Below are 25,495 nucleotides of genomic sequence, written 5' to 3' on the forward strand. Positions count from 1 at the left end.
CTGGCTCGGGGCCGATATGCAGTGAAATGTCCTTGTGGGTGCATTATTCGCCAATGAGGTTCCTTATACTCACAGCCTTACATTCCATGGTGACACAACAAAACATTGACCATGCCTCTTAAGCACGTTGTGCATCGTCCAGGACCATCACACCGGTGCCAGCATACTGCATTAGGACATGAGCTGACGGTTCTCAACTCGGACGTTCTCGGAAGCAAAGTCGTTCCAGACTGCTGCTATCATTTATTAGTTGGAGGTTGTAACAAAAGTGCAAAAATCATCCAAGCCAACCACATAGCCTTGTGCTGATTGACTGGGGCTAAAAGTTCATACTTGGACGTTATTGGAGAACTGCATGCGACCTTTCTCCTGGTAGCTGGAATGCAGCAGAGAGAATCCATGTTGCCATTGCTATCGGATGCAACCCCGTTGTGAAATTTGATACCAGGATCTCGTAGGAAGTGGTTTCGAGGCAGCAAATGGGGACAAGCAATATGAGGTGGGCAAACCTGTCTCCAGTCAATGTGCTCTTGGAGCAACAAAGCCTAGCCTCATTAGCCTTGAAGAGTGACTGAATGAATATATCCATAGCTATTTTCGCGCGAGAAAGATGTGAATGATTTGAATGTTTATGACAAAAGAAGCAATGATCACACCAAGCCAGGCCTGGAAGTGATACGACCCGGGCCATGGGAGAAGGACGTGTGAACAATTCAAGACGTTATTCATCCATCATTTAGGGACTACACTCGGACTCATAGTTTGAATTATCCTATCCTCCCTGACAGCTGTTATTCGAGGCTCTTCTCTCAAGAAGGTGCCTGACGTTCATACCTAGTACACGTATACTCTTGAGATTAAAGAATCAATGAGAGAGGTACAATGCACATCTCACGTGCTATCTCCCAATGCATGTACTCAAACATCTATAAACAGGCAAAATACAAACCAAAGTCACTGCTGTTTCGACTTATTTGTTTGCAAAGATTGGATGAATTCCATTATATAGGCGCACAGCATCAAACGAGCAACCCCTGGTTAGAGTTCGTAGCTTCCCTCCTAGGTGAATTGCTATGCCGTGTGCCAGATCGGTATATCTAGGACTCACCAGGCGCACCACCCTGAGAGAAGTCATGCGCGAGCACTGGTACCAGTTTCGTGTGTCGTTACTCGCCCAGCATGCGATCGGGGGTTCGGAGGCCGGCTCAGTGTACCTTCTTATAACTCGACATATACCGTTCATTCACCAATCAGCCGACACCGACCATCATATATGGGAGCGCTCATGGCAATCAAGGTGGTCATCAGGGGCTGCGACAACGGTTTTCTGCGCATGCGGCTAGATCCTAGTCTCAAAACCTGGGGCGCATTTCCGTTCGAGAGGCGACGTCCATTTTGTTCTTCGCAAAAAGGCCTCGAAGGCTACGACACGGTGGAACGGATGGCAGCGCAACCTTGGTGTGCAGATGCCCTTACATTTACCGGTAGTTTCTCCGCGCTATCGCGCAGTGTATCATTGCGGTCATCAAGTCGCAATCATGATGGAAAATTACATATCTAGGAATCATTATTGGCGCGGAGAGATTTTGACGTTGCTAGAAACAGAATCCTGCCTTATTTGATTAGTTCAAAAGAAAGCGGTTCGACCAAGAGACCATGCCAATTGATGTTATGTGTGCCTTCTTGAACATTGTCGGTTGGATCAACCAGGTTCACTCGAGTGGAACATCAAGGCAATATCAACGGCTCGATCACGAGATGGCTTGAATGCGCGTTTACAAGACGCAGAAGTGGCCAGACTAGTACGAGTACAATGGTAATTTATTGAAGTTCTTGAATGAGTTTTCAAGGATAAACAGAACGGCTAAAACCAGACCACGCGCGTTAGATGATCTATGCTATACCTAGGCCATCTCGATATCGTCAATAGCCCAGAAGCCGAGCAACCTTCGAGCTGTAAAACGATTACGATTGTTTCTAGACACTCTGAATATGTCTGATGCTGTACCTAACCCAGTCTCGATGTCTTTTGTTGCCTATGATACTGGTGTCGGGGTATTTGGTCCAATGTAAATCACCTTCTTCCAATATCAATTATACGGAAGTCACAATGGTACAACCAGTATAGCGCAATCTCACTCAACCATACCCGGACCGCTGACATTAATTGACAAGAACAAGTGCTCCAACATGACGACAGTTTCTTTTGGTTCAGGATAATTCATCCGAAGGCTTATATTACCAAAGTTGGAACCTTGAGTGCTGGCTTCCCTCCAGCCAGAGTGAGGAGACAAGATCGACAACTACTTGAATTGAGGCTTTGAAAATGACAGGGTACTGAGAGAGAGGATCGAGATACTATCATCTTGAAGCCTGCAAATATATATATGCACTCCTTCTCTGAAGAGTTTCGACATGAAGTGGACTGTTTGGATATGGAACTTGTATCATGCTACGGCAGACATGTATTTATCAATCTTGTCACAACAGGCAAAAAAGCCCTTCATGCGCATCGACCAAATGGACTCACTGGGATCTTACGGACGTAAAAAGGCGTCGACGGCGTCGCGCTTTGCTCGTACATGCTCAAATTTCATCACGAGAAGTTTTCAAGTTGTGCTTTTGTGAGGAGCTCTGATTTCTTGGAGGCAAAAATTGAGGCTATCTAGATGACATGGGTGCCATGTGCGTGATGAGGAAAGAGAAGACTCGTTCTAATGCTTCCCAATGGACCTTTTGGTCATTGGCTGAGTAACGAGTCGTATGATGAATAAGACAGATATGCTCAAAGTCGAGGAGAGCCATGAAACCACACATACCCTGCTCATTATCTTTGCCTTTCTGGTGTCATCTCAATAGCTGACCTTGTAATGGAATCGGTTCCGCGGATGGAACGCTGTTTTGCAGCTGAGCCTTGTCATCAGTGCATTATCGAGATTTCGTATCATAGTCGCATGGGTCACGCGCATTGCACAGCCCATGCTAGGGTCTGGTTGCGGTATTACCCTTCTTGGATGGTTTTGGCGCCAGCATTTCAGCTGACTAAAACTTACACGATGCCAATCGTAGTGCCGCGAGGGTAATCACAATGAAGATGGACATGTGGAGTACCCTGTCGATTTCGTGACCGCTGTCAGAATGGTCAAAAGTCGGAGGAACAGCTCTTTGCTGTGGTTAGGGATTCGAATTATAATGCTGAAGTGGCAGTGTAAAAATGTCATCTTGCTGGCTCTATAATGGCACCAAAAACACGAATGGAGTGAAAAGGACCTTGTAGTACCAGGAACCAATGATAGATAAGGGCAGTTTCATTTGCTTTGGTTTGTCACGTAGCAGTGACGTATCTATTGTATCATGCCTCATTTCTAACAGTCTTGGTATTCTATTGTACAAGATTGGAAGTATACCTGGGCAAATGCTACTTCTCTTCCTTTTTATTTTGCATGCTGCTGTAGTGAGCTGGAGTTCGAATTCAGCCCAGCGGGTTGCCTCGCCATGATTGATGCATGAATAACGTAGTACCTACCGTCCGTCCATCCTCCTCGAAAAGCCGCGCACATATGCACGAAGCAGCGTGGCCTGTTTCCATGTGCATGTCGCCAATCACAGAGACGCGCGCCTCTCTTGTTCTTGGTTAGGCTGATGCTCGTCTCACCTCCCTTCTCTGGGGAAACGCTCCATGACTGGCGGGCCAGCGAATCAGACGACGGCAAGGTTTTTCCAGATGGCCAAAAGTGCCCTCGTCTCTTTCTTTTTTCTCTTCTTTCTCGCTTCTCATCTACTTCTTTTTTGCTCTTGCGAAAGAATAATCCTTGTTTTTTTTGTGTTTTCCGTGCAGGACGGGAATGAGAAATGACAAGACCACCCACCCACCCGCCCACCCTATTGAGACAAGCAAGGCCCTGCGCCACTCTATTGCGGGCTTCCCAATAAATGCATGCAGTGCAGCGGGTGTTCCCCCAACCTTAAAACCCATGAACACAGCCTCAAAAAGGGCCCCCCAGGAGGAACAAAAAACATGGTGTGTCCACGGGAGGCCCATAACGTAGAACGCCAAGACACCACAACCAAAGTACGCCTTGCCTGTAAACTGAACGAATCAGGAACGCCGCGGGGGGGAAACAGTCACATCACCGTAGGACCTCCATCATGCCGTGAAACACAACGAGAACCGCCGTAGAGAAACCAAGGAAACAAAAAAGAAAGTCTTGAAAGTCGTAGCATAGCCCGTTGTGGCGGGAAAACGCAAAAAAGGCATCTGTCGTCAAGGAGAAAGAAATCGAAGCGAGAGTCTGGAGGATAGCCCAGTAGCCGTAGCTGAAATGGTTCGGTCAAAGCAGAGAAATATGTTAAAACAAGCGAAGGCGTAAAGGTCGTGACTGCGTATCAGAGAGGGCACATGAAAGACAAGACGGTTGAAGAAATCCACACAAAGAGTCCCCGTGGCAATAGACTGAACCGCCGGGAGTGACTTGTGGTATGCCGGCATAGTTGCTCATCATTGATATCCTCTGATGTTTCGCCTCTGCTTCTCGCAAGGCGTATTGCATTGGTTGCATGTGAAGCCAGAGTCCTTGATAACAACCTTGCTGAGACACTTGACGCATCGCCACGTTCGCGGGGACACGGACTGCTTCTTGTCCGCGTACCAATCAATTGATTCGCCGCTTTTACGTGGTAGGTCCTCGTTGTGAAAGTCACGATAGTGTTGGCGGAAGTGGTCGATGCGACCAAATGAGTCGTGGCTACGCTCGCACTTTGGGTAGTCGCAAAAGAACTGTCTCTTTTGATCCGGTGTCTGGTGGATCTGCTCCCAGTGCCGCTGAAGATCCGCCTTGCGCTTGAACGACGTCTTGGATTCGCAGCCTGGCTCCGAACACATGTGGGATGTGTTGGGCAACTCGACTTCCTGCATCAGAGCTGGAGCCTGCATCGTTACCATTGGGGATGTTCTTGGGCTAGCCATGAGAAGGAGATCAGATCGGTGCATACTAGAACTCTTCATTGGTAGACTTACATGGACATGGTCGATGGATAGGGATAACCCATATTGTCGACACCATCAGTCGGCGACATTGTATAGCTGATCGAAGGTTCCATGTAATCCGTAGAATAGGAGCTCTCCTCTTGCCACCATGGTTGTTCTGGATCATAGGCAAGTTCCGGAGTATACTGAACTTGGTCAGACGGTGGATAGTGAGAGTGCCAGTCGGACATGGTGGGAAAGGTTACGGGAGTCGGTGGAGATCCAAAGGTTGACAAAGAATTCTGGGATGTATTCGAGCCGTTTGAAAGGCAACGGATCATGTACTGACCCTGACCCTGACTGTAGGATTCCGGCACGCCTTGTGTTTTATCTTGGTAGTTGTTTCCCGTCGTGTAATGTTGGCCGTTGGCAAAGGATGAGAATTTCCTCGAGAAATCGTTGATCTTAGCTTCTGAGTAGTAGGAATTGTAAGCCCCGTACGATGCCATGTCTTCAGATTGGTTGTGATTTATGGTGAAGATGATCAATCAGGATGTGCAATGTTCCTGTTGTTGTAGAAATGTCGCGATGCAAACCGGCGCTGTTTTGCCCGGCTTCTTGCTATGGTAAAAGGTGAACAAACGCACAGTTATAATAAGGGTGGGCGGCGCGACCCTTGCTCAACGGCAACGGTCAGCTCTCCGGTTCAACTACTGGGGCAACTGGCAGCATACCTGGGCAGAGGAGCAAACCCCCGGGGGATCGAAGCATGCAGTTCCGCAAATGTAGGTGCGACAAGTTGTGGTTGCAATATTGTACAACGGCTGGATAGTAGTGGAATTAATCCTGGGCATAGCACTGGTCGAGGAACTCGGCGAGTCAGTCTCTTAATCAACGAAGGATGAGTCTGTCATGAAATAGAGCAAACAATGTCAATGATATATAACAAGTGTTTCAAGCTCGGCAAGAATTGACCTCAATGAAGAAGAAAATGCACTTTCAAACAGAGCGTGAGGCGGTGTGTTCCCAAGGCATTATCGTCCAATACAAAGTTTATCGACTCATTGCGAGAAGATAGGTATCTTGGAGAATCACCCTAAACGGGATGCAAATATGTCGAGCTGCTGCAAGTGCTGCAAGCATAATAATCATCAAGCACGATGAGGAAAATAATTGTGGGAACTCAAGGCTGTCTGTGGAAAGGCCTGGGCAGAAAGATCGCTGCGCTGAAGAACAAAGTGCGCAATGCCAAGCTTCCACAAAGAGTATACACAGCCCCCAGCGCCAGCGGGACCCTCCATAGGCCTACCAGTCACATTACGGCACTAGTCTAACGAGGAGCAGCAGCAGCACCTAGAGTGGCTTGAGGACCTTCGAGTGAGGAACGTGGCCATCTGTAAGTCGCCAGTCTGGGGTTGCTCGGTCTGTTTGGGAACCTGCTTTGACTCACCGGGGACCCGGCCTCAATGCCTGCAGCAGCAGTGATGAGAGACTTTATTATATTATCCATCATGTAGGTGTGTGTGTATGTAGGACTGACTGGGCTAGGGGATGCAGCAAGTATGCATATTGCCGTTTGGATGGGACATTTACAAGTCATTCAAACTCGATCGTGTCATCAACCTGGGCCGAAAACAGGGCTCTTCACTGTCGATTGGCAATTATTTGGTGATGGGGTGCGTTGCGTGCGTACCTAAACTAGGTACCTGGATTGGATTTGGCACTTTCAGCTCGCTCCCAGGATCCCAGTCAGTCACCTTTGTATTTGAAAGTGCGTAATCCCTCCTCTTCCTCGGAAGGCTGCTTTCTTTTGCATACCAAAACCTGAACGGCGAGAACCTCTCGGGGCATCGCTCTTCGAGGTTACATGTCTTGTGGGGATGATAAAGACTTTTGGTCTTTCAAAGAAGGAACCTGGTAACCTATAGCGGAAAGGCTGCTGCTGATGATGATGACCAAGCCCTATGCCGTTTTGACGCCGCGTTTAAAGTGCTGATGATGATTGGCAAGTGGCTGCCTAGAGTCCAGCAGCCCTGCGCCACCTTTCTGGTAGGAGAATAATATTCCTCAGCGTCTGCGTGATTGTCTGAGCTGATGCAACCTCCTCCGCCATTGACGTTGAATGAGTGGGTGTTTATTCCCTTCCAATGAGCAGCATTTTAGGCATCGTCTGGGGGCGAACCAGTTCGCCCAGCAAAGAGCCTCATTGTCTGCGCTATTGTTTGCCTACTTTTGTTTGCCTAATACAGCTTGGCCGCCGCCGACATCTGGGGCTATAAACCTTTGGCGAAGCATCCTCATTGGACGTTTCGATTTGTCTCCACTGCAATCCCGGCTGCTGCTCATGGGTATTGGTGTCGAGGTTATCGAGGACTGTTCGTTACAAGAAGCCAGTGCCTTGCTCTCGGGCTCTTTCGGTTATGATGCCGCTGATGTCGTACATCTCGAAGCTTTGGCATGTGTCGCAGCGACTTCCGCATAGCCGTGGTCATGATCGGCACGAGTAGCGTGTGGGTTAGACGTGAACCACTTGTTTGCCTTGCCGTCTGGGCCAGTCTGTAGGAATCGCGCACGATACTCCATACTTGATAGACAGGCCGGGTATGTAGGCACCGTTAAGCCGTCAAGCTAGGATCGCCGCTGATCGTCTGCTTCATGTCTTGTCAGCCTTGAACCTATCGAGGCTACACAGATGGCTCAGATGCAAAAGGACCTCATTTGTCTCGACCATAACTGGTCTTGACCTCGATGAACTTTCGGTGAGGTATGTAAATATCCTGCCCCGTTCGATCTTCCAGGGTTGTTTCGATCTATTATATATAAAGTCTCTTGGGTATGTGAGGAGGTTTGGGCAGCAATTGATGCAATGCAAGCTGTGTGTCTTTACTCATTGGCTGAGAGAGTAGGTAGCCAACCAAACTGGTGCCACGTTTTTGCTACCACAAGCATGAGTTTATGCATGCTCATGCAGTTGCAAGCAACATTATAATATAATGGTAGTCGCCACGTGGGGGCCAGAAGTACAAAGTAGGCATATAGTCTTTTTACATAAACTACCTACCAACCAGACAACCTATTGGTTGCAACACCCTTAAACAGGTATTCATAAATTAGGCCTGTATGATGCAGGTCAATGCTATCAGCAGTTATCCATGTCAATCCTCGTTTGCCTTTGTCGTGCATCATTTACATCTCCAACGCACCTGCATCTGACAAGGCGCAAAAATCAGGCTATGCAGGCAATCGGGACAGGCATTTGTACACAAGAACCCGATTTTACTGCGTTCCCGTCAGTGGCACTGCTGAGGAAACTTGAACTCATGAACGAGGCTGTCTGGAATTATGCTGTGCCTCTTTTTAGGGTTGTCAGTGTCACTCTGCTGTGTAGCCGTGACTTACAATAAGATGTTCACACCACGGCAATGCGGAGAAACAATGTGGTAGACAGGCTCGCACAACAAGTGGCTGCTCATCATCAGATCAGACACGCACTTGCGGCGGATTGCCTTTTTGGCGGCATTGGGCCACCGAAAGTCGGATGCAGTCTACATGGATAGCTGGAAACTTGCCTGTAAGGTTGCATGCATATATGCATCTTCTTATCGCATTGCGCATTGTGGTAACAAGATAGAGAAGTCTGCCTTGGCTTCAAATAGTGGACGTGTTGCATACCGTTATTATGGCCAACGAGAAGCTATAGACAGGTCATAGCGTATAACAGCCAGTAAACTGAATTTAAGCATAAATATCATAAAAGAAATACCTTTAAAAACAGAAAAAAAGAGAGAGAGAGAGAAAACAAAGAGGGGAAAAAAGGGGAAAAAAAGATTATTTCGATTTTTCATTATAAAAATCATAATTAGCAAATAATTAACAAAATATGAATATAACCAAAACATGCATATGAATATAAGCAAAAAAATGCGCCCATCGGGAGTCGAACCCGAGTCTCATGCTTGGAAGGCAAGAATGATAACCGCTACACTATAAGCGCGATCGTATTGCTATAATCGCTGAACTGCTGCTAGGCTGTTCTTGGAAGGAGCGATCCTAAAACACTCCATAGCTCTTTCCTCAAAATTGAACAAATGTGTCTAATGGAAAGTGGGAAAAAGGCGGGTATAAGTGGCTATAATCGGCTCTTTTTTTGCTGGAAGAGTATACGCAGTTTGGACAATCATGGCCATGAATTCTCGTGACGGTACCAGTCGCTCAAACATTAATAAAATTGCTGAATTCTATAATTAGCTTGTTGCTTTATCCAATTCAAGGGTCGATCATACGATGTTGTGGTTGAATACTTCGGCGAACGTAAAGGTAGTGTGTGGGGCAGCTACAGAGTATAGCGGAAGCTATCGAGCATAGTCGGATTCGATATATATAAAAATTAGCACGTATAGCACATCGAGATATTAATACAATTTATCATAGTACACAAGCTGGCTCTGACTTACTAACACGGATATGAGTTCTGTCTCGTAACTCGTACTAAGCCGGCCCCGGACGCATGTACACCGGAAGCCATAATGGCAATCGGGTCCAACAACCTTGACTAAGCGACTGCTCACCTGACGGAGGCAAGCGCATATTTTCATCAAAATCATCATGTGTACCAACAATCTGGCTAGCGGGGAATTGAGGCGACATTGGATGGCAAAGTTGTATTATGTAAATTATGCACCGTGTATATTGTCAGGCTATCAGTTTCTTCTTTCATTCCTCGGCATCATCCATATCCACATCTTCCGGCTTGTCCTGATTCTTAGAAGATAAAGCCCGTTGTCGACGGGTACTCGGTCGGACATACTCAGTATCCATTGGGGTTGAGACTAGATTGGACGGTTCCGATATCATTGAATCATCGTCAGCAATGTCGGCATTTCGAGACTGTGTACCGCCTCTACCGGTGCCTCTACCACCCCTTGAGCCTCTCCCGCGACCGCGACCGCGACCACGGGTAGAGCTGGGCTGCTTTGGTTGCTTTGGCTTCCTCGGTTCCTTTGGTTTCTTAGCCCCAGACTTCTTCTTTCCTTCCTCGTGAAGACGAGCAATGACGGTGACTTCATCAGTTTCACCCTTGCGCTTCTTGAGTGCAATGAACCTGGACAGGAAATCGCCCTGCTCGTATCTCTCTGCCGAAGCTCCAGGCTCTGGATCAGGCACGGCTGGCACGGTTTCATCGTCTGGGTCGGAAAATTCTCCATTCTCGTAGCGGTCTTTAAGCGTTCTTTGGACCTTGCCATCCCGGGGTCTGACGTTCTTCTCCGTCAGCATGATGCGTGCCGAGCTGGCTGCAAGCAAGTCGACGCCTTTGCCGAGCTGTCGAATGGCTGGCAACGGGTTGCTCTCGTCGCGCTTGGCAAACAGGAGCTCCGTGCCAATATTGCGGGCCCAGTGGCCTTCATAGACGCGGCCGCGGTATGCAATCAAAGGCGTTTCCGAGTGCAGCTCTAAAATCTGGAACTCGTTGAGGTCGATGGTTTGGTCTGCAGGATCCTGCTTCTGCTGGGCCTTTCCTTGCTCTAGTGCGTGCTCGCCGGCAGTTACAGCCTGTTCAGGATGAACTTTTTTGGGCTTCTGCTTGCACGTGTCGACAATTTCATCTCTGTCCTTGGCGTAAATATCGGTAAAAGCTCTCTCCTTGTAGTTCCCGCGACCGCTAGGAAGAGAAGAGGGCTGACGCGCGACAAAGTCGGCCTTGGAGAGGTCCAGAGTTACGTAGTATGTCTGGAATCCTGTCAGAAAAATGTGGGCAAGATCCTACAAAAGAAAACTAACCTCTGTCTCTGTTGTGGAATATTCATATTCGTATTCCGAGTCACTTTCGTGATCTTGAGAAATTGGGGCCACTCTGCTTCCGCTGGCAGTGGGCGCCTGAGTGCTAGCCATCTGAACGGTGGAAGGTGAGGCAACCTATCCTGGACTTTCGCATTTAGAACGGGTCTCCACACGCCTGATTGATTCTTTGTGAACGAGTAGTTGTGGTAGTGAATGCTTGGTCGTGATGATGGAATGGAAATGCACGGCAGTCTGCGCGATCTTCACTTGTCGGAACGCGAAGGTTACTGGCGTGAAAGACCAGCCGGATTGGCAAGTTACCTTACCCACAGCTGGTGCTAAAGGCAAGACAGCATGGTGCCCTTGCAGGAACAGCGCTGGGCGGTAGAAAATGGCAGAACGCGCCCTATGACTCTCCGCCGTGGTATTCCTTGGTGCAGGCAGATAGCGGGGTCTTTTACTGCCCCTCCATTGCAAAACTGTTGCTGGCCGGCGATTGACTCACTAAAAGTCCGACTTCGAACTGTGACTTCAACTTGTGACTGCATATAAATCTTTGGCTTGCCAACAACAACAATTTCCTGCCCCCCAACATTCGCTCATTGTAAGGAATTGAAGCTACAGGCGACTTGTATAACCGATCCACTCATATCCAAACTTTCGATCAAGTCAACAAACACTTTCAGTATGCCCGAAGTCCACCTTCTCGACTATGTCGCCGGCAACGTGCGGTCCCTCGTGAATGCGATCGAGAAATGCGGTTATACAGTCTCCTGGGTCCGATCGCCCTCCGAGGTCGCCAATGCAGACAAGCTGATCCTGCCGGGCGTGGGACACTTTGGCCACTGCCTGTCACAACTGGCTTCGGCTGGCTATCTCCCCGCGATCAAGGAGCACATTGCCGCGGGCAAGCCTTTCATGGGAATATGCGTGGGCCTGCAGGCGCTATTTGAGGGATCGCTGGAGGACCCCGAAGTGGCTGGACTGGGAACGATCAAGGGAAAGCTGGACCGGTTCGATGACTCCCAAAAGGCGGTGCCGCACATTGGCTGGAACAGCGCAAACTCGAGCAGCAAGAGCCTGTACGACCTGAGGCCCGAGAGTAAATACTACTACGTCCACACATACAAATTCCCATACGTACAAGGAGAACTTGAGAGTCAAGGCTGGACGGTTGCAACGGGCACATATGGCAGCGAAACATTCGTCGGCGCCGTGGCAAAGGACAATATTCTGGCAACACAATTCCACCCAGAGAAGAGCGGCGTAGCGGGTCTCCGGTTGATCAAATCCTTCCTCACAGGCGAGGGCGCAAAAGCCCTGGGCCAGACAGTGACGGGTCCCGCGCCGACAGGAGGTCTCACGAAGCGAATTATTGCATGCTTGGACGTACGGACAAACGATCAGGGCGATTTGGTAGTGACAAAGGGCGACCAATACGATGTGCGGGAAAAGTCCGACGATCGCAACGTGCGAAATCTGGGCAAGCCCGTCGAGATGGCCAAGAAATACTACGAACAAGGAGCCGACGAGGTGACGTTTCTCAACATTACGTCGTTCCGCGACTGCCCTGTCGCCGATCTTCCCATGCTTGAGATTCTGCGCAGGACATCCGAGACAGTCTTCGTGCCCCTAACTATTGGTGGCGGTATTCGCGATACCGTGGATACGGACGGAACCAAGGTTTCGGCACTCGAGATCGCCACCATGTATTTCAAGTCGGGCGCCGACAAGGTCTCAATTGGATCCGATGCTGTGCTGGCTGCCGAGGAGTACTATGCCGTCGGCCAGAAGCTCTTCGGCAATACGGCTATCGAGCAGATCTCCAAGGCATATGGCAACCAGGCCGTCGTGGTTTCCATCGACCCAAAGCGCGTCTATGTGCCCAAGGCCGACGCCACTCGCCACGCAACCATCAAGACGGCGTTCCCTGGCCCCAAGGGCGAGGAGTTTTGTTGGTACGCGTGCACCATCAAGGGCGGTCGTGAGACGAGAGATATGGACGTCGTTGAGGTCGTCAAGGCCGTCGAAGCCATGGGCACTGGCGAGATCCTGCTGAACTGCATCGACAAGGACGGCACCAACTCTGGTTATGATCTGGAGCTGATCACGCAGGTCAAGGACGCCATCAAGATACCCGTTATTGCTTCGAGTGGTGCCGGTAACCCAGCACACTTTGAAGAGGTATTTGCCAAGACGAGAACGGACGCTGCTCTAGGTGCCGGCATTTTCCACCGTGGTGAGTACACGGTGAAGGAGGTCAAAGACCACTTGGCACAAAAGGGGCTGGAGGTGCGGCAATTCGAAGGTAACCTATGAGAGCATCTACCGTACATGACGATCAAAATACGCAAAATTCAAAAGAGATTACAAGTCGCATTCGATGTGCTGGCGAATATCAGTAATATAGAATAGGGGACATGGCCTTCACTGATGAGCTTGCGGATGAGCTTCATAGAGTAACTAGTAAAAACGGCATAGAATAGACCTTCTTGATTTGGAAACCCATGTGTATTGATGATCACATTTAGAGCTCAAACTAGACTACCTTTTGAAAACTCCGCGACTCCATGCAATCGTGAAACTGTAACGCCAAACAAAACGCTGCAACCGTGAGTCTGAAGTTGGACTGTGAAGAGAGGTGCTCCCAAGTAGCGCGCTTTTCCATTTTACCAATGACATGCCCGGAATGCGCAAAATGCTAGCTCAAGTGCAGATTGTTAAAAGTGACAAGAAACGTAGAAAGACAGACTTGAAGCCCTCACTGAGCCGCAGCGTTGAACTCATTGAATGGTGTTTCTGGTTGCGAGTCCGAAAATAGGCGGACCTACGAGCTCCATTAGGAATCCGCTCAGTCAGAGATTCAAGTCGTCGACAAAAGAGATCAATCAAGCAGAAAAAGTGGGCAGGACAAAAGGAGATGCTGAATCATGGAAGAACCCAACCGCAAGTTCGGAACGCCGGAACAAAGCAGAATTGAATCAGATCAGACCTCCATGGCCATGAACAACCACCTGTCGCTAGTCACATCGACGTCTTTGGCCCAGTGGTCGAGGGTGCTCAATTCGAACCCAACCCACTGGAAACTTCTCATTAAGCTTTTGACTTCATCTTCTGGAATCATTCTGTCAAGGCAGATGACTACCTGAGAGCATTCGAAAGGACCTTCGGCAAGGTCTATGAATGCAATCAATCTGAAAATTTGTTAGCATCAAGTAATTGACAAGTAGGTAATGGATAACCCTTACGCTTTCTTTAGATCTCTTCCCATCAGTCCTGCGTCAAAGAAGGCAAAGAGACTTCTCTCTTCACCGTCCTCGGCCACAAATGCTCGGAAACTTGCACCTCCAGCGTAATCCCAGAATTCCAACCATCCACTGACGCCGAAGGCAGGTTTCACAAAACCGTCGGTGCTGGAAAACGAGGATGGAGGAGTTGGGTAGTCGGCTGGTGGTGTATTGTAAACATCCATCAGGCTGGAGCCATTACTGGCCATGTTCCCCTCAACCTGGAACACGGATCTCATGGTCTCACAAAAGAATCTCTCACATTCTTCCCTGATTAGGTATGTTGCCCCCCCTCGGCGGCGGCCACTCGAGGTGGCGGAGGACGCGGAGCCACGCTTCTTCTTGGGCTGAAGAGCGAGCTCATTGTCCTCGGTGAAGGCCGCGAGGGGGGGACTTGACGGAGGGGATGGTAGTCCTGAGATAGGAACCTCAGGAATACCACTCTGCCCCTGCAGCCAGGGTAGTGCAGTAGTGGAAGCCCTTCAGCGAGGCAGAAGGGCTGACAACATAGCAACTGGCGAGGACGTTGGCCTGACGAGCAACAACCTCGCCATAGTTACTACTATGTAAATTATTACTACTGTTTTTCATTGGCGCCATGGCAACTGAGGGACTCCAGGGTTGTCGTTGGGAAATGGGTTTCGTGGTTGGGTTCGGGGGTGCGCTAGGGCAGAGACGACAAAGTTGTGCGCGAGAATTGATTGAGGATCGTGCCGAGGTGAGAGGGCAGATGAATGCGATGGCGACTTGTTCGTGGTGTTTCGAGCTGTAGCTGGAGAATTGAGCGTCGAGTAACTGACGGAAGGCCCGAAGGTCTGACAGTAGCGAATTGCGCTGACTTTGGGTTGGCGAGCCTGTGTGCTTAGGAGAACCGTGAGGAGAGTGAAACAAACCAGTCGAGGTGGCGGTCAATTTCCGAGGGAAAGAGGAGAAATTTTAGTACTGGCTGGCAGGTTTGGGCCGGACCACAAAGGAATAAGCAGGGGCCACCAACAAGGTTCCTCTAGCTTGCTCCGTAAGCATTGAGCAGGCGCTGTGGCCCGCCGAAAGGCCCCCGAGCCCCCCAGCTTGGTTGGCTCATAGGGCGCTTGTGCGGCCCTGTAGGCTGCGCAGACTTCGTGGAGGGCATGCATTGGAGTCCTCAGCGTCCAAATCCAGGTGGCGTTAGCACCATTGCAGGTCTTCTAGTGCCCACCCATATGCGACTCCACTCGAATAATCTCGAATTTCGGTTGCAATGCTCCCTGCTTCCAGACCACATGCTCAACCTCTGCAGTTGCTATTCGTCCTTTTAGGTTTGGCAGTCAACCGTCCAGCGTTGGAGATGCGCACTACACTTAGCCATACCTACCACACATGCTGTGTAACATCTGTTTGAGTTCTGGGGAGCAGTATAACAAATTATCTGAATATCGTAAGACATGAGCTGGGTGGCAAATGAATGCATCCATTGTGCCTCAGATTCAACGAATTGTACACGTAGAACGATGTCTGTGGTCTTACGACTATGAGATCTACAATCTCCATTGCGACAACTGGGGACAACTTGATGCAAAACTCCACCTTGCATTGCCGGATACCGTTCAATGACCAGGCAAATTATGGCTCCGTATGACATTCCTGGTGCCATTTCAGTGTTGCTTGCAGTGCTGTATGGTAACACTTTACACTGCACCTCGCTCGACCTGTCGATAGCTAACACGCTACTCAGGCGGACGACGAACAAAATATTGGCGATGCCTTGTGCTCCAACTAAAGGGGCTGTCGATCTTGACCACCTACCACATTAGTCGATCGCTAGAAACGGCCGCGGAGATTGCTCAAGTTCGGGCGATCGAGGTGTAACTATTTTGGTTGCATTGTCCTCTACTACTGGTGTTGCTCACTCCCGCCGGTGCATGCATGGCATGGAGATCCAGAGTGTGGAACTCAATAGACTTTCCAAGTAAAAACACCCTTGTTCAAGCACTAATGCATGGTTGAAATCTTATAATACTACATACAGTCTTTCGTCTTGTAATACCAATCAAGATATAAGCTACTCACAATGGAGATTTGTGCCCCACGTAGTAGCTTTCGATTATCATAATGACCATAGTGTAAATTGTGAGTCTCACAGAACAGATACCCTCCTGGAAGTATGTGGGATCTACTTGAGTTTGAATGACATATTGATACAGACGAATGGCCAGCGGCGCGTACTACCTGGGTAACTATGGAGGAGCCAAATTTATCCAGGGATCAGACTAAAAGAACCAGACAAAGAAGGAATTCAAAGAATGATAGTGCGGCGCGGGCTATGGTTAGGAATCTTCTACGCGCTTGGTAATCTTCGTCCAACTCTTGAGCATGCTGGTGCTCCCTCTTCAACTTCTCAAGACGCTGCTCAGAGACGGTAGGATCGGTGTCACTAGGTGAAAGAAGAGAGTGAGGAGAGGAGGGAGAGACGGGGAATCGAATCATATATTACGATCTTGCCTTCATATGATTATAAGCATGCTAACTTTCTGAAGGTGATGTAGAGTAGATGTCAACAGACAGTAATAAAGGCACGTTTTGATCAATTAGCTTCTATTTCAAGCTCCTTGCGTATCTCCCTTACGGGATAATTCCAACTTCTAGCCAGGCGTGCAATATGAATATTTCACCCAGGTACATATACATATACCTAAGTATACATCAATTATTCAGGAAGTGGAATAAGTTTGTAATGAGCTGGCCAAATCTTCTTAGCTTAATCCATCATGTCCGAGTTGGTGTTTCCTCTCAAAAGACAACCCAGAATACTTGACTATACTTGGTTTGCGGGGATAGCAGACAATTCTCAGCAACTTGTGTGTTCCATTGCAAAAGTATGAGTCAGTTGGCGATCTACCCACGAGGGTTGGAGTATAGTCATAATTTTCGAACTAAGGATATCATGTACACATGTACACCACTCACTGGCCATCTTCATGATGGCAAAGTTATATGAATTGGTCAACAGCAACTTTGCGTCTGCCGGGACGTGGAGGCAACACCACAGTCTCAATTTCGAGCTTATCCATCATATACAAATGATACAATTGTTCACTTAATCCATTCATATGTGCGATAAACAGAGGCTTTTTCATCACGGATGACAGAAAACGCCCCGAAATCGCTTGGCCAAAGGCGGAACCTTCGGTTGTGCGGCAGGGCGGAGAGGATCAGAGCGTGGGCTCGCTGCAAGGCCGGCAGTGATAGCGGGCGTTAGTGCTTCCCCACCCTGCTGTCACACTCACATACAGAGCATGTCCCTACAGAAAGTCTCAACTTGGATAGCGAGGATGCATGTATCCAACACTCGCCCCATGCCCACTCGTGTGTCGGATTTGACATAATAGACCTTGGGAAGATTTTACTGGACAAGCAGACTTGTTAGCAGATAACTTTCCTAGGGTATCTTTTGAGGAGCTTGGTGGGTTTCGATCTCACCACCCTCCAGGGCAGCGGCTGCGGTGTGACACCATGATGCGATGGGCACGGGAACAGTAACAGGGACAGATGATCGCCTGAGCCGTTTACTTTATAATATTCCCCAATACCGCCCCTGTGTCTGTTTCAGCAAGATTGCAAAACCCAACATGCTCTGCACATTTCGTGATATTTTGATGATAACTTATTCGTCTTTTGGTGGTTTGCACCAAGCGCTTCCCCTCGCACGTCAGTGATGCGGGGTTCAGTATCTTGCATACTACCTATCTACAGATTACACTTACACAGCCAGAAAGCTCCCCTCCCCCTCGTGACGTCGGACGAGCCCAACGGGCCCGACACCCTTCACTTAGGAACGAGATTCCAGCCAGGCCATATTTGAACACATGATAGTGCTCTTATCAGAACGTTGAGAGCTTTCCAAATCATTGCCTTGATTCTTGACGACATATCTTGGTGCCTACCATACAATACTGCCCATCATGGCTGGCGATACGACTGCAACCAGCCCGGTATCGAGGTTTCCTGTCTATCTTCTACCCAGTTTTAATATACCTTTTCGACGACGAAGACAAAGTTCCGTCTCGACCACAAATTACGGCAGTCCCCCAAGCGACGCGCTCGTCCCGTCGCTCGGGAGCTCGCCCACCGATTCGTCCTTGTCTAGTCCGCTCGAAAGCCCGCCGACAACACCATCCTCTTACTTCCCATCCCGCTTCTCCTTCTCCAAGATTGGCCGCTGGGCGACAACAAGCGTAGACCCCCATTCACATGTGACCACAAAGCTCACCCAGACACAACCCAACACCATTCGCTGCTCACACTGCTCCACGGATTTCGCATTCACGTCGCAGATTGTCAGCAAAGGATTTACCGGACGCTATGGCCGGGCATATCTCGTCTCGCCGCCGGAAAACACAACTGGCAGCAAGGGCACGGCCGACTTGGTCAACATACTTGTCGGCAAATCAGAGTCCCGCGTTCTCGTGACCGGATCTCATGTGGTGGCCGACATATCGTGTGCCATCTGCCGTACAAAAGTGGGCTGGAAATATGTAGACGCCAAAGAGGAAACGCAAAAGTACAAGGTCGGTAAGTTCATCTTGGAGACCGCAAGAGTTGCAGACTATCAGTCATGGGAAGATATGGCCCTCGATGAGTTGCCAGCTCCCGCGGAAATTGCCACACGCTCTTCCGATGTGGACAACGAACCGATTGTGTTTGACTCGGAAGATGAGGACGAGTGTGAGGATATCTTCTCAGGAACTTGGGATCCCGAGGTTGCGGCAAAGAGACGATCCAAGAAGGTCAACCGAAGGCCCAGGCAAGCTTTCTGACTGATACAAGGGAACGTATGAGGCGTCAAGTACAAGCATCTGAGTTGCTTCTTTTGGGGTCGGAGTTTTTGTCTTTGAACCTGGCCATGTTGTGACAGGATATATCACTTCAGCACATGTACCCAATATGGTGACTATGGCTCAAGACGAACGACTTGCTTGGGGTGGTGATGTTTTTTTGGCGTGGGTTCGCAGCACACCGGAGGCGTATTGGCATTGCATCTATATTTCTATGATACCCTCATTAACCCTACTAATTCAAACCAATCGCTAATTCGACTGCCGTGCTGGGCCTACGTGTCTGTACGGACCATCCATGTACAATTGCTGCCCTCACGATGAAGCCCCTCCATTTGTGGATGGTGGCTGCGGAGGAGGCGGCGGATTGGCAGTTACTTCCAGCGTCACCTGAGGAAAAGTCTTAGTATTACATAGTATGTCTCTATTCGCTTGGTGTACGTGGAACATACCGGACCGTCATTCACGAGAGCGACTTGCATCATGGCTTGGAACACACCATCTTTTACCTTTTCCGCTTGGTAACCTTGCTGGACCTTTTGAAAGAAGTATTGGTAAAGCTTCTTGGCCTCATCGCCGCCCATAGCACCATGGAAATCAGGCTTGTTTCCTTTTTTTGTGCTTGCCAGCAATGTGAATTGAGATACTGTTGCCAATAATCAGTCTTATTGGTCATAGGACTGTGGGTCGCGACCTTGGAAATTGCTTCAGATGGGCATGCAACTTACCGCAGAGAATCTCACCGCCGATATCCTGCACGCTGTGCTTCCACTGCGAGGTTCCACGACGTATCAGATATCAGTTGCCCACCCGTGATACGGGACAGGAGCACTTACCCGGCCACCATTGTCGTCATCCCATAACTTCAGCTTCACGATCTTCTTGGCGAGCGAATCAGCCTCCTTCTCGGTGTCTCCCGGTGCCATGGCAGCCAAGACCAAAATGCCCTTGCCGATGGAGGAGACGACCTCCTTGTCCACGGTGACGGAAGCTGACAGAACCCGTTGCAGAATTGCTAGAAGACGGAAATCACAAATAAACATACAAGGGCCTCAAAATTCTTGAAACGAGGAGTCGAGAGGGTCATGTCTTACCCTTCATGTTGAGATGCGTTGCCGTAGATTATCCAAGCGAATAAGCAAAGTATTTCTGTACAGCGGGAATTTGCGTTTGAATGGATATGGCCCGAACAATCTTGTGATCCGGTTCTCAAGAGCTCTACAACAGCGATGATTGTTGTGGCAATAGCCAAAGTTGCCAGACTGAGTATACAGAACGCCACCTAGCTCATAGGGTTAACATTGCACTGGCATGATTATATTTGGCAGCGTTGTTACCTGTATTAGGGCAATATATAATATGATCCGAACGCGATGTCACGTGGCGGCAGATACAGTTCAGATGCGTTGCTTCTGTTTGGTCGAGGGCGAAGGGACAGTAGTAGAGGATATGCAATGACGCCTTTTGAGTGGTGAGTTTTGAGAGTGGCGCGTTTTTAAATCATCTGCTAAGCCGTTAGACAAAACCTACATGAGATACGATGGGTACCAAGTGATAGATGAGTTCTACTGATAAGCTATGCAAGTAACATGTGTATATAATTATAACTAGCTGACACCTCAGCTAGTTCCCTTTTTGCTTACGCAAAAAAGGAAGGGACGACAGCAAGATCGTGAGGAATAGCAAGATCGTGAGGGACAGCAAGATCGTAAGGAACAGCAAGATCAAGGAACAGCAAGATCGTCAATTGTAAGAAAAAAGAAAAAGAAAAAGAAAACCAACCGCCAGCTGACAAAACAGGTGCCAGTCCAGTTCCCAGTCCAGTTCCCAGTCCAGTTCCCAAGCCAGTTCCCAATCCAGTTCCCAATCCAGTTCCCAAGCCAGTTCCCAAGCCAGTTCTACAGCCAGTTCTACAGCCAGTTCTACAGCCAGTTCTACAGCCAGTTCTACAGCCAGTTCTACAGCCAGTTCTACAGCCAGTTCTACAGCCAGTTCCCATAGATAAGAAAGATAAGAAATAATACAATTTAGGACTAAACGTGGCGTAAAAGCAGGTCAGAAAAACACACCTTCGCAACGTTGCGAAAGCATCAAATCAACCCCGAAAGCCTTAAATTTACTACCGATCAATAAATAGCAATAGTTTCTATCGTTATACTTAATGCATCCAGATTTGAAGCCATTTTGAGGGCGCGGGAAGGGTTCAAAGTCTAAAAAAGCAAAACGATCGGGCCCGATTTTACTCGAATATAGCCGTGTGGTTGGTCAGCTACGCCACGCCAAGAAATGTGGCCGTACACCTGGAATACTATAGAGTATGATAGAGTATGATTACAAATACCAAAAAACCATTACACCAGTAAAGGCGCCAGGGAGATTGAAGCATAGATTGACGACAATGATGGAAATGTGTAAAACCTCGTTTTCAAGGCGTTTGTGGTAAATCTCTGGCGCTTGGTCGGCCTCATGTCAGGTGTTGTTGACAATTACCTCAATGTAGGTACAAGCTAGGCGGCGTAAATGATGCAGTAATCTAACGCCTAGGTGATGTATGCAGCTTGCGACGAGTCAGTGTAAACACCAACCAAGGAGCGCAGCGTTGCACTGAAGCAAAGTGTACCTCAGCCGCGCGGTCCACTAATTGGCGTTGATGCAGCACCATTAGCCACCCGGATTGGGCGGCGTCAGTCGGCGAACGGGCTGTCTACTCCGGCAAAGCTTCAACCTTTGACCAGCTCAGCCTTCTGCAGCTCTCGGTAGGGTCAAAACGTAGTATTGTGCAAACGGGCGAGCGACTATTTACACCCACAACCAAGAAACATAACGTACAGAACATCTCTTTCTGCATGCTCTGAGAACTCAATTCGCCGGATAGGCACGTTTCCAACAACTTTCTTTTGCGACCACGAACTGGCACGTCGCCTATTCGTCGTCCACAAGGGAGTAAGAAAGAGATCAAACACCGGGAAGCCGCCGCGACTCAGCAGGCATCCTTTGGGCCATTGCAAAACGATCCATCAAGGCAATTCTGCCCTTTTCCATCCCCCATTCGACCTTGCCCGGGTTTTGGAGAGCGAGCGCATCTGCGACAAAACAATCGACTCTCATCACCCACCTTGCCGTACCTTGCGCCTGATCGTGCAAGCTGTACGCCAACCTTCTACACTTGACCACAACCCCCAAAACAGTGTATTCATTCAAGAACGATCAACCAAGACGGCGTGATAGCCGCAACCGCACAAGATGGCCGCGAGGAAACTGCAACAGGAAGTCGACAAGTGCTTCAAAAAGGTCGCCGAGGGCATGGCCGATTTCGATGCGATTTATGAGAAAATAGAACAGTCCACAAATCCAGCGCAAAAGGAGAAGCTCGAAGACCAACTGAAGCGGGAGATCAAGAAACTGCAACGGTTACGAGATCAGATCAAAACGTGGGCTACAGGCAATGACATTAAGGACAAGCAGCCGCTTTTGGAGCAGCGCAAACTGATCGAGACGGTTGGTGGCCAGAAGACTTGACAAGACTCGACCTCATCCCCCTTATGCTAATCTGTCTGCTGTAGAAAATGGAATCGTTCAAGGCTGTGGAAAAAGCGATGAAGACGAAAGCCTACTCCAAGGAAGGTCTGTCGGCCCAACAGAAGCTCGATCCGAAGGAACAAGCCAAATTAGATATGAGCGAATGGCTAGCCGGTCAGGTCGAGGAGCTCGAACAACAGATTGAGTCGCTCGAGGCTACAAGCGAAGGTATACAAGCTACGCTGAAAAAGGGCAAGAACCAGAGAGAAAAGCAGGAACGTGTCGCCAACCTCGACCACCACATCGAGCGACATAGATGGCACATAAGCAAACTCGAACTCATCAGGCGATCCTTGGAAAACGGCGGGCTCGAAGTCGAAGAAATTGATAACATCAAGGACTCTATCGAGTACTATGTCAAGGACAACCAAGCAGATGACTTCATGGAGGATGAGGAAATGTACGAAGACCTGCATCTGCAAGACGAGGAGGAAGCTTATGGCATTGGACACGAGGGAGATAAGGGGTCGTCTCAAGAAACGCAATCCGTACAGGACGACACTCCGGAAGTTGAGTCGAGGCCTGCCAGCTTGCCGAGCACGAAGAAGCAGACTTCCGCCGAACCGACAGCTACCTCGGGACGCAGACCTTCGACACAACTCAAGTCCCCCCTACCGACGCTCGCCACTCTACATAACCCGTCTTCTTCAAGTTCAACAAATGGTGGCGCAGCGGTCGCCGGTGGTATGAAGCCAGCGTCCGTTCCGCCGCGCACAGAAGGTTTGAAGTATGCTTCAGCGGCTGCAGCGGCTGCGAAGGAGAATAGTCTAGGTATTGCGCCACTGCCTCCGCCGCAAGGAGCTCCGCCTGTGGCTGCAGTGTCCAGCATCTCGCAACAGGCGCGGTCTAGTGCGGCAAACTCGCCGAGCATACCGCCGATACAACCTGCTCCCTTGGAAACGAAAACAGGGGCTTCTATTGCCCAAGTCGAGACAAAGATTCCGGACGCCACACCCGCTACACCCGCACAGTCTAAGAAGGCAGAGAAGGCAGCGGCCAAGGCGGCAGCCAAGGCAGCAAGAGAAGCAGATGCTGCCGAATCTTCGAGAGCTTCGCAAGCCAACGGCCTGGCCAATGGCGTCAAGTCTACACCAGTTCAGGAGGATAAGGAAGAAGAATGCGTCTATCACCTCCCGGCATCATTGTCAGACCTTGTGGAGTCTTTCGAGATCACCAAAAAGCGTAGCCTCCAGGTGAACGCCCCTTCACAAATGCGGATGCTGCAAGTGTCGCAAGCAAATACGCCAGATATCGGTGACGCAGAGGCTCCTCGGAGGTATAAGCCTGATCAGCGCTACCCGTTCCCAACTCAGTACCCTCAAGAACCGCTGGCTATCTTTGATGATCCACGGCTTTATGCCAAGATTGATCCTGACACGCTGTTTTACGTATTCTACTACAAGCAGGGGACATATCAGCAATATTTGGCAGCCAAGGCATTGAAGGATCAGAGCTGGCGATTCCACAAGCAATATCAGACTTGGTTCCAAAGGCACGAAGAGCCCAAATCTATCACGGAAGAGTTTGAGCAGGGAACCTACCGCTTTTTCGATTATGAGAGCACCTGGTGAGTAACAGTCAAGTACGAGTTTCATGAAATAAGCTAATTTTCGTTCTCAGGATGAACCGTCGCAAGGCAGACTTCAAGTTTGCCTACCGATTCCTTGAGGATGAGGTATAATTCTGTCATCTCTGCAGAAATCAGCGTTGTGCCGCGATCGGATGTATTTGAGTGTGTTTGCTGCCAAACAAAATATGGGTGGTAATATTTCAGTCTTTGTCTTCATTTTTGATGGTGTTTGAGGAGTGTCATCCACGGTTGACCATGGTGGGTACGGAGGCGTCAACATCGTCACATTCGAGTCCACCTTGAGCTGGCGTCAAAGGATTGATCACTGGTTCAGATCGTCCTCTAGGTAGTTGTAAATCAATTCAGTCACGAAAGCGTAGTCTTTCGTTATTGTCGTTACTACACACTGCATGAAAACTCTTTTTGGTTGGAGAGATGTACCGTCAGGATCGCTCTTTGAGACGATGACGTTCTGAATAGCTTTACAATATGCGAGGCTTGTAATGGCGTGCGACAGTCTGCTTGTGACAATTATCAAGCTTAATGCACGTTTATTGCTTCTCAAATGAGGCGCTCATGCCTGGGTGCGAGGTTCGAGTCACTGAGTTGTCCAGGTTTTTTCGCGTTTCCAAACCAGCCGTTGTTCGTAGGAAAGTAAACCAAAAAGGGAAGTGATCAAGTAATACTAGATTACTAGGAAAAGAAAATGCCTTGACTCATAACTCGTTGCAGTCATGGGAACCTTGATTTCAACAAATCTTGAAGATCAAGAGAGAGAAAAAAAAAAAAAGAGGGAGGAACCCTTAGGTTCCTCGAGTCGAGCTTATCGTAGGATCAACAGCCAGGATTGACCAACCCAGGGTATCAGGAACTGACAGGCTGTTGCCATTAAAGGCAGGAAGGGGTGCCGGCCGGACCACTACGCCATCTTGCCAGAAAGCAAGCTGGAAGCCAGTTGTCTGAATGTTGGAAATTCTTTGCATTATTGGAAACCATATGGCCTGCAAACGGGGCTACGCAGGCAACATGGCCACCAGTATGGGATTTCCTTTGACCACGTCGAAGCTTGCCTACACGATTTTATACAGCAAACGGACCAAGCTTGGGCAATGGAAGGAATGTCTCACCACACTACCCAGTTTACCCCTTTCCAGGTGCTACCTACGCATTCAGCCTCTTCTCGGAAGTTTTTGTATTATGCGAACGTTGCTTACATTGAGAACTGATTTCACTGAATGTATCCAAATAGGAAACATGTTATCGAAGCCGGCATTGCATCGTAAGATAGGCCAAGAGAATTAAGAGGCCCCAAACAGCACTACTCTCTTGGTACACTACTAAAGGCACGCAGAGTATATATTTACTTATTAGGGCTATGGCAGTATTAAACTTCCTTATTATCATCCGTCTCGTTCCATTCGTGAAAGGGTATATATCTAGTCCATTAATAAGAGCTTCACCAGACCACCCCACACCCCCATGATGTCTCTGATACTTTAATCTT

At 49.0% G+C, this 25,495-nt stretch overlaps 7 protein-coding genes across 7 annotated transcripts; 3 read left to right on the top strand and 4 right to left on the bottom strand.

Annotated features, from left to right (window-relative positions):
* Positions 1 to 4,498: 4,498 nt before the first annotated feature.
* PFICI_13101 (uncharacterized protein) lies at positions 4,499 to 5,475 on the bottom strand (the record flags this gene model as incomplete). The annotated part of the gene is made up of 2 exons (XM_007841682.1): positions 4,499 to 4,958; positions 5,018 to 5,475. 2 exons carry the CDS (start codon positions 5,473 to 5,475, stop codon positions 4,499 to 4,501), a joined length of 918 nt encoding a protein of 305 aa, XP_007839873.1.
* A 4,204-nt stretch (positions 5,476 to 9,679) lies between these two features.
* PFICI_13102 (uncharacterized protein) lies at positions 9,680 to 10,855 on the bottom strand (the record flags this gene model as incomplete). The annotated part of the gene is made up of 2 exons (XM_007841683.1): positions 9,680 to 10,693; positions 10,745 to 10,855. The coding sequence occupies 2 exons, from the start codon at positions 10,853 to 10,855 to the stop codon at positions 9,680 to 9,682; spliced, it is 1,125 nt and encodes a 374-aa protein (XP_007839874.1).
* A 576-nt stretch (positions 10,856 to 11,431) lies between these two features.
* On the top strand, positions 11,432 to 13,063 carry PFICI_13103 (Imidazole glycerol phosphate synthase hisHF; the record flags this gene model as incomplete). The annotated part of the gene is made up of 1 exon (XM_007841684.1): positions 11,432 to 13,063. The coding sequence occupies one exon, from the start codon at positions 11,432 to 11,434 to the stop codon at positions 13,061 to 13,063; it is 1,632 nt and encodes a 543-aa protein (XP_007839875.1).
* Positions 13,064 to 13,730: 667 nt separating this feature from the next.
* Positions 13,731 to 14,270, bottom strand: PFICI_13104 (uncharacterized protein; the record flags this gene model as incomplete). Its single annotated transcript, XM_007841685.1, has 2 exons — positions 13,731 to 13,938; positions 13,993 to 14,270. The coding sequence occupies 2 exons, from the start codon at positions 14,268 to 14,270 to the stop codon at positions 13,731 to 13,733; spliced, it is 486 nt and encodes a 161-aa protein (XP_007839876.1).
* A 3,699-nt stretch (positions 14,271 to 17,969) lies between these two features.
* On the top strand, positions 17,970 to 18,824 carry PFICI_13105 (uncharacterized protein; the record flags this gene model as incomplete). Its single annotated transcript, XM_007841686.1, has 1 exon — positions 17,970 to 18,824. One exon carries the CDS (start codon positions 17,970 to 17,972, stop codon positions 18,822 to 18,824), a length of 855 nt encoding a protein of 284 aa, XP_007839877.1.
* Positions 18,825 to 19,157: 333 nt separating this feature from the next.
* Positions 19,158 to 19,885, bottom strand: PFICI_13106 (uncharacterized protein; the record flags this gene model as incomplete). Its single annotated transcript, XM_007841687.1, has 4 exons — positions 19,158 to 19,232; positions 19,295 to 19,488; positions 19,571 to 19,613; positions 19,679 to 19,885. The coding sequence occupies 4 exons, from the start codon at positions 19,883 to 19,885 to the stop codon at positions 19,158 to 19,160; spliced, it is 519 nt and encodes a 172-aa protein (XP_007839878.1).
* A 2,200-nt stretch (positions 19,886 to 22,085) lies between these two features.
* PFICI_13107 (uncharacterized protein) lies at positions 22,086 to 24,102 on the top strand (the record flags this gene model as incomplete). Its single annotated transcript, XM_007841688.1, has 3 exons — positions 22,086 to 22,340; positions 22,406 to 23,988; positions 24,042 to 24,102. 3 exons carry the CDS (start codon positions 22,086 to 22,088, stop codon positions 24,100 to 24,102), a joined length of 1,899 nt encoding a protein of 632 aa, XP_007839879.1.
* Positions 24,103 to 25,495: the final 1,393 nt, after the last annotated feature.

This window comes from Pestalotiopsis fici (genome assembly GCF_000516985.1).
Source record: "Pestalotiopsis fici W106-1 unplaced genomic scaffold PFICI_Scf_11, whole genome shotgun sequence".
In the NCBI taxonomy this organism is placed as follows: domain Eukaryota; kingdom Fungi; phylum Ascomycota; class Sordariomycetes; order Amphisphaeriales; family Sporocadaceae; genus Pestalotiopsis; species Pestalotiopsis fici.